The following is an 8,346-nucleotide window of genomic DNA, read 5'->3' as shown; positions in this document are numbered from 1 at the left end:
AAGGCACTATAAACAAGAGCCAAAGAGTTTGAAGACTTCGATTGGCTAGAGAAAAACACCGTAGTATTACAGACAAAAGAGAAATTGTATGTAGAGCCACCTCCAAAAGTAGAAGTAATACAAGATAAAAAGAAATACGATGGACTGGATCCCAAACTAGTTGAGATGTTAATGGAGAATGAAATTGAAGAAGTAAGCGAAGATATGGGAGATGTTACAGTTGATGAATTAGAAGATATAGTAGATCAAATGGAACAAGAAAGTATGCCAGCACCAATCCAGTTAGAAGTACCAGAGGATATAACACCAACTAAGAGAATAGCCGAAGATGATCACGAAATACAGAAGAGATTCTTCGATTTAACTAAAAACGTAATAACAGAAGAAGGAGATGATAGATACATAACAGTACAAAGTGGAAAGAAAATAAGAATAGCTGATGAAGATAGTACAGAAGAAGAAAGTGAAGATGATCCAGATGCTCTAGTAAATAACTGGAATACAGGTAATTTTAATTAACTGTTTTTTATAACTCATCTTTTATTTTTTATTCAACATGAGCTATTGGTATAGACCAAACGTATTTAGAAGACGTTGGGGTAGTTATGGAAGTATAAAAAATAATTGGTACTCAAATAACTACTCATTAAATTCGATTAACGATAATTATGATCCTGATGCAGGAGATGAAGAGTATACAGAAGAAGATGATGTAGATCTACATCCAAATGTATACACAGAAAATAGTTATTTTGATCCAGACAATGAACCTGAGAGAGCAAATAAACCAGATATAATTGACGAAGAATATAATAAAACAGAAGAATCAATGTTTGATGATCCAGATTATGAAGAATATAATAAAGAATTTAGAAATATCATTGAACCACATGAAGAACAAGAATATGAAGAAGATGAAGAACAACAAGAACAAGACATTCCAGAAGAAGAAACAATAACATATGAAATAGTTAATCCAAATAATCAAGAACAAGTATTAACATATGATGATAATACGCTAAAAATACTCGATGGAATAATAGATATAGACAATGAAAATGAATTAATTGACACTCTAACTCGAGTAGAAGAAGATGTAAGAAAAAGAAATGAAACTATATTATTACAAACAGAACAAGAAGATGAAACAATACCTGTAATAATAACTGATAAACAAAATAATATAGTATTAGCTGATAACATTGAAGAAAATAGAATACCAGAAGTACTTCAACAACTAAAAGAAAAACCATTACAAGAAGAAATAGAAATACATAAAGATGTTAAAGATCCTGATAACTTTATAATACCACCAAAACAATATAAAGAAATAAAACCAATGGATGATGATGAAGAAGATGAAAAGAACAGAAAAAGATACAGAAAGTTAGATGACTTCTTTAATGATAACTACAAGAAAAGAGGAGATGATAGTTCTTCGGATAGTGAAGATAATAGAGAAGATGGAAAAGGCAAAATTAAATACCAAGCTAAAAGACCATTTGAAGAGAAACTAACATCAACATTCTTTAATCCACCTAGAATTAATAACTTACCACCTCAACAACCAATACAAGAGATTGTACCATATCAACAAATGATAATTAAACCAGAACAGAAAAAGAAAAAGAAGTCTCCCAAGAAAATACAAAATAATGATGACGTCAACGGTAATAAACCTGACGACGATTCTAAAGGTATAAAGATTAAATTAAACGAATTAGAAGAAAGAGAATTAGTATTAAAAGAAGCTAAACCTGTACCAGACTTTATACCTTTAGAATCCGTCGATATACCAAATGAAGTAGAAAATGAAGAACCAATACTAGAAGATGATGAACAAGAATTAGAATGGTATGATGACCATATGCCAGAAGAAATAAAATTAGATCCTGTACCAGAAGATGCTAAATATTGGCATAACTTTAAACATAATTCAGAAAAGAAGAAAATAAATTATCCAATTCAATTAGTTGATGATAGAACACAAGGTAATTTAGCAAGACAAGCTAAAGAATCAAGAAAACTCCAACGAAAAACAAGAAAACAAGAAAAGATCAAAAAGATGAAAGATCCTATAAATAAAATAACAGAAATAAATAAATTTGTTAATAAGAAAATTAAGAAGTACTTAAAACGTCATCCTCTATTAATAGAAGAAGAAATTCCCGAAGAACTTATCGAACGATGGCAAGAAGAAGCACTCCATGATTACGATTATAGATTACTAATGTTAGAATCAGAAGTTATAATTATACAACAACCACCTTCTACAAAAAGAAAAGAACCAATCGAAGAAAAAGAACAAAAAGAAGAGAAACCAGAAATAGAAAAAGAAGAAAACGATTACCCGTTAAATCTAATTATAGAAGAAGATAGTGAAGCAGAAATACCAATAGAACCAGTAGAACCATTAGAAGATCCTCAATTCGACTATGCCACATCAACAATTGGCGGGGAAGATAAAGTTAGAACTAGATAATTGAGTATTTAAAGAACCCATTTAATCTGTTTAATCATACCATGACTACAAGCATTAGAGACATCATCGCAGACTTCGCCTTAGGCAAGTACAAAGAGATGGGAGATGAAGAACTCATCGAAACGATGAATAAATTAATGTATATAATTGATGAAGAAACATCAGCGGAAGAGAAGGTAGCATTAAAGAAACCATACTGGTCTCTTGTATACAGAATAGCCAACAAAAAAGGATTAATGTGGGAGCTACCAAAGAAAAAGAAAGAAATAAACAAAGAAGAGAAAGAAGAAAAGAAACCATACAAGAATAGATTTATTATAAAAGATAAAAAAGCAGAAGAAACAAAGCCTAAAAAAGAAGATAATTGATTATTTCAAATTGTAAATATGATTTTCGTTTTGTTTATTTTCTACAAAAACTTTACGTCCATCAGGTCGCGTATACACTTTAAAAGTATCAGGATCTGTTGGACTAATTTTCAATAAAACACTGCCCCATTCATCTTCATTTTCAGAACTACCGAGATCCTTAAGATAATTAAATCCACTGCGATTAGGATCATCGGGATAAACCAATCTATCACCACCATCACGATTCCACATATAATGATTTCTCATATATTCAATAAGATTACTCTTCTTCTCAAAGTCACTAGCTTCAAACCATCTACGACCACTTCCAATACGCTGATGAGTACGCATACCATAATTAATTTTATGATAATAATCATCATTACTACCAGTAAGTAATTCCCTAGGAAGTTGAATATTCAATAATTTAGCATAACGATAAGCAGCAGCATGATCAATAGTAAAATCGGTCTTAATATGACGCCTTAATTCATCAGGTAATTGCTCAAAAATAAAAGTAAGACGTCGAGCATTATACTCTTGAAGATCATCAGGAAGTAATTCACCCAAAGATTCGGGAAACAATTCAAATTCATTACCATTCTTTAAAAGCTGATTTTGATACTTAGGATCAATAACAATACCTTTACTATCCGCAACATAATAATCGGGAGCATAATATCTTTCACCATCTTTCTTAAGAACTCTAGCAGGAACAAAATGTAATTCATCTCGTATAACAGTTGGAAGAGGAATACTACCATAATCACGATCATCTTCATACAACTTACCTAACTCTTGTTCAGTAAAAATAACATGAACATAATCCTTAACCAATGAAGGATCATCAAGCAACATTTGCTTAATAGCATCTAAATCTTCATTCTTAACATCATTACCTTTAATATACTTTTCACGCATATATTTAATATTATCTTGTGTAGTATTCTTTCTAGTAGGAACATTATCACGATTTAAACGATCCTTAACACCTTTATACAAATCTTTTCCTCCTTCACCAGCAGCAGCAGTAAGAGCGGTTCCTAACAAACTACCACCAACTTTAATACCTTTATCAAACATAGCCCTAATTAAAGAAGCATCCAATTTAGCTGCGGGATTATTCTTAATGACATTTTTCAAATCTTTAGGGAAACGTTCAGAAACATCCTTAACACGATCACCAATACTATCCTTAACATCTTTCCACCAACTATCCTTCTCCTTACTAGAACTTCCCTTATCAAACAAACTATCAGTTCTATCTTCTATCTCTCTTATTTTTTTATCAACAATCTTACCTAAATCTGGATCATACTTATCATCAATCTTAGATGGTTTCTGTGCAGGATTATTATTAGGACTAGTAGGCTTTCCTTGTTCAGGTCGAATAGGCTGTCTAGGCTTCTTTTGATCAACAGGTTGTCGATTTGGATTAGTAGGTTTTCTATCTTGTACAGGTCGTTTATTTTCAGGACGATTACCAGGTTTATCCTTTTGAGAAGGTCTTCTATCTTGTGTAGGTCTCTTATTAGTTGGACGCTGAGGTCTATTACTATCGGGCCTTCTAGGTTTAGTCTCTTCATACCTCTTATCATAATCTCTGTTATACCTTTTATCAAATTCATTCTTCTTATCACTTGGACTTCTATCATATACACGTTGATAAGTATATGGCTTCTTATTAACAAATTTATAATTATCATACCAACCATGAATAGAACCATAACTACCATACCGTTTCTTATGTAAATTTAAACGTGGAACACCGTATAAGTCAAAAAACATTAAATTATTAAGTTACTAAGTATTGAGTTTAAACATCAAATCCCATGATATTGACAAGATCCTGGACAACAACATAAACGTGAAACAGAACCATCATCTCGAATACAACCATGCATGCAACAACATAAAACAAGTAAAGTAAAAAGAATGAACATAAGGAGTACATCATGTAAACAACTCATAATTAAAATATAAAGATTAAGATACAAATAAATTAATTAGGAATTAATACTTTTACTACATCTAACACTTCTTCTATACCATCCATAACTTGATTTTGTCTTCTACTCTCAATAAAAGCAAAAAAACACGAAGCAATAAGTAATATACATGAAAGTACTAACATAACAACTTTCCTAATTACATTCCATGTACTATCTTTGAATACCTTTTCAACACAAGACTCAGAGTGATGACAATCACTGCTTTCTGTTGACATATTATGAATTTTTAAGTTCATCTTTATATTCAAATGATACATACACGTAATAATTGTCCTGAAAATACTCATCAAGTTGAATTTTCATTTAATGTTAAAAAAAGAGTATTAATAAAAGAAAATAAAAACTTCGGAATAGATACAACTCATATATTTTATGATTTATTCAAAAACACAAATTTTAATTCCTTCTGTAAATGTTTTAAAAGAGTAAAAATAGACAAAGCATTAGCAGTATTATCCATATCTGATATTAAAATGAAAGAAATAGGACTCAACTTTCCAACAGTATCAGTTTCATGGTTCCCTACATATATAAAAACAGAAAATGAAACAACAACACCCGAAGCACAATTAAAAATGGTTCAAAATAGTAGTCATATACAACAACAAATTTATTACCCCGGTGGAGCATTTCAAATAACAACAATCATTAAAGCTCAAACTATTCAAGAACAAAACTTTTATGGACCAACAAGAGTAGAAGGCTTTTGGACTTACGATGAAAATAATATATATTGGAATCCTTATACAAATGAAAATGTAACTATCCCATTTTATCCTTGGTATATTATAGCAGTAGAAACAACAAATAAAACAAACGAAGGAGAAGAAGACCAAATAATAGATTTCAATCTCCAATGGTATATAACATGTTCATTCGATAGATATATTTGCACTCCAACAGAAGATGAAGATATTGAACCTAATCCAGACATAACACTAGTAGATTTAAACTATACAATTACAAACGATGACATTAATAATAGAGAAGACATAACTTTAGAACCAAATGTACATGAAGCTTATGAAAAAGTAACTTTAAAATTTCAACCAAAACAAAAACAAGTAATAACACTTCAGATAACAAATAAAACTTTAAATTAATCTTTATTATTCATTTAAATGTCTTTAGTTTCTAATACAACTCTAACATTATTAAGAAAGGAAGACACTATAAACAACACTACATACAATCTTCATATGACAATAGATAATCCAACTATAACAACAACAAACAATGGAACCATTCAACTGACAAGTGATAACTATATTAATAATATAAAATTAGTAACAGATGTACACCCATCAAGCGAGACTAAAACAGTTAATATTACAGAAAATGGTACTATTGCAGTTACCCCTGATAATGGTATACCTTACTTAGATGCAGTAATAGTAAATACAAATGTACAACCACAAGTAGCTTTAGTAACTAGAACATTCACAGAAAGTGGTTTCTATGAAATACCAAGACCAGAAGGATATTACATGAATCAAGTAAACGTAACAATAAATATACCTCAAATAAATGGAATAAATTACTCATTAGATGACTCATCAACTTACGATCTAATACCACAAGAAATGACAATAAACGAAATACAAAATACATTACAAGATACAACAATATTTCCAACAGAATTAACATATACAAACAATGTAGCACTACTAAAACCACTAGGAACATACCCAATAAGAATTGACACAACAGGAGCAGGAGATACAACAATAATAAAACATAAAGATGGAGGATTACAAATAGAAGAAGCAGCAGAAGGAAAAAATTACGGTTTTTACCCAGAAAAAAGCTATTTTTATTTAATTAAAAATTCAGATATCATAAGACTCATGGATCAAAACAATACTCATATGTTCTCAACTACAATGAAAGCACATTCAGACGTAATGGACAGCTTATTCATAACTGACTCCTTACTATTAACAACTTTTAAAAACGCATTCTTTCCAACTACAACAGGATAAGCAACAGAAGCAGTATTTGTACCTGCAACAGTTAACATAGAACCAGCAGCAACAGTAACAGCAGCTTCTGCAGTTGTATCAGTATTTACATACATAATAGCAGGTGAATTAGTAGTAGTACTTCCTACAGTAGTTAACAAGGCAGTAGTAACAACAGATTCAGCTGTAGCTCCACTTTGATTAGGAAGATTAATTCCATAAACAGCAAATGGTTCAGAATAAACAACAAATGTATTAGCATCAGTTGCAACATTAATTACATGGGCATTACTATTACCATTACCACATAAGAAAATAGTTAAATTATAACCGGTAGTACCATTACCAAGAGTCATAGTAGTAGCAAATGCAACCATAACACATGGCAATATATTAGAACTACCAGCAGGTAAATTAATAGCAACACCAGAATTATTAGCTTCAACAACATGTAAATTACTATTATCAAATGTAATTGCATTAACATTACTAATACCCATATTATACATAACTTGATTCAAATACAACTTCAGTGAATCAAGAGTCCATGAATTATTAGCAACAGAAATAACTCCTCCAGTATTTTGTACTTGTGTAGTATAAACTGGATTACTGACAGTAACCACTCCAGCATTATTAGCAACATTCATTGAAGCAGGAATCATAGTATTATTTGTTCCACTTGCAACAGTACCAGCATTAGTTCCTGCATAACCAAGTGAATTAGCATTAGGAATTGGAATAACATCAAGTGTACTCTTTCTTAATCCTCTAAGTGAAACAACCCATGACCATGTTAAATTAAATACAAGTGTTTGGCATGTAGCTGTTTGATTACCTAAAAGAACAGAAAGAAGGAAATCAGGATTCCATGCAGCATATAAAGTAGATTCAGTCAATACTTCAGCAGTCTTAACTGTTGGAAGATAAATACTCTTCTCTTGAAGTGATGAAGCAATAAGTCTTCTTGTAATACCCCATCTTGCACCTGGATAATATGCTCTACTTACTGCACTAGAATATGAACTCACTTGATATGGTCCAGGTACAATTGGAACATTAGTTAGATTCTGTCCTCCTTCTGGATTGGTTACTACATTAGCAGTAGCTTTATCAATACCATTTCTATCCCATGCAGTAATAACATTAGGGAATGTCATTGCAGCCTGACCAAATGTATTGTATACAATTTCAGCTGATACTGAAACACCATCAATTTTAAATTGATCATACATTCCAGCATAATGTTGGAAGAATTCAGTACCACAAAGCAACTTAGTTACATTCCGTACTGTAGTTGCTCCATTAGTATTAGCTGGAATAGCTAATTGTACAGTCTCAGTAGCATTTAATACTACTTGAGTACTGTCTCTTTGTTGGAAGGCAGCTTTTAAATTTCCTGCCATAGTAGATTTTAAATTACGTCTTGCACGAGGTGCAGTTGCTCTTCTTGCTCTTCGCATCATTTTATTAAATTATAGTTTCTTACTATTAAGTTCTTATATAGGCCGAAGGCCATTTGTTCTTTAGATCTATATAGA

At 31.1% G+C, this 8,346-nt stretch overlaps 5 protein-coding genes across 5 annotated transcripts, besides 5 other annotated features; 3 read left to right on the top strand and 2 right to left on the bottom strand.

Moving 5' to 3' along the window:
* Positions 1-171: 171 nt before the first annotated feature.
* Positions 172-519, top strand: EDI_041570 (uncharacterized protein; the record flags this gene model as incomplete). Its single annotated transcript, XM_001738905.1, has 1 exon — positions 172-519. The coding sequence occupies one exon, from the start codon at positions 172-174 to the stop codon at positions 517-519; it is 348 nt and encodes a 115-aa protein (XP_001738957.1).
* Positions 520-556: 37 nt separating this feature from the next.
* Positions 557-2,482, top strand: EDI_041560 (uncharacterized protein; the record flags this gene model as incomplete). Its single annotated transcript, XM_001738904.1, has 1 exon — positions 557-2,482. One exon carries the CDS (start codon positions 557-559, stop codon positions 2,480-2,482), a length of 1,926 nt encoding a protein of 641 aa, XP_001738956.1.
* Positions 893-952: a microsatellite.
* Positions 2,275-2,346: a microsatellite.
* Positions 2,483-2,738: 256 nt separating the features above from the next.
* Positions 2,739-2,778: a microsatellite.
* A 72-nt stretch (positions 2,779-2,850) lies between these two features.
* Positions 2,851-4,620, bottom strand: EDI_041550 (uncharacterized protein; the record flags this gene model as incomplete). The annotated part of the gene is made up of 1 exon (XM_001738903.1): positions 2,851-4,620. The coding sequence occupies one exon, from the start codon at positions 4,618-4,620 to the stop codon at positions 2,851-2,853; it is 1,770 nt and encodes a 589-aa protein (XP_001738955.1).
* A 472-nt stretch (positions 4,621-5,092) lies between these two features.
* On the top strand, positions 5,093-5,947 carry EDI_041540 (uncharacterized protein; the record flags this gene model as incomplete). The annotated part of the gene is made up of 1 exon (XM_001738902.1): positions 5,093-5,947. One exon carries the CDS (start codon positions 5,093-5,095, stop codon positions 5,945-5,947), a length of 855 nt encoding a protein of 284 aa, XP_001738954.1.
* A 162-nt stretch (positions 5,948-6,109) lies between these two features.
* Positions 6,110-6,130: a sequence feature (AT_rich).
* A 522-nt stretch (positions 6,131-6,652) lies between these two features.
* Positions 6,653-6,674: a sequence feature (AT_rich).
* A 34-nt stretch (positions 6,675-6,708) lies between these two features.
* On the bottom strand, positions 6,709-8,271 carry EDI_041530 (uncharacterized protein; the record flags this gene model as incomplete). Its single annotated transcript, XM_001738901.1, has 1 exon — positions 6,709-8,271. The coding sequence occupies one exon, from the start codon at positions 8,269-8,271 to the stop codon at positions 6,709-6,711; it is 1,563 nt and encodes a 520-aa protein (XP_001738953.1).
* Between the last annotated feature and the right edge of the window lie 75 nt (positions 8,272-8,346).

The sequence above is a fragment of the Entamoeba dispar genome, genomic scaffold (genome assembly GCF_000209125.1).
Source record: "Entamoeba dispar SAW760 scf_1105229461733 genomic scaffold, whole genome shotgun sequence".
Classification (NCBI taxonomy): Eukaryota; Evosea; order Mastigamoebida; family Endamoebidae; genus Entamoeba; species Entamoeba dispar.
Note: the sequence above shows the minus strand (reverse complement) of the source record. Positions and strands in the feature narration are given on the sequence as shown.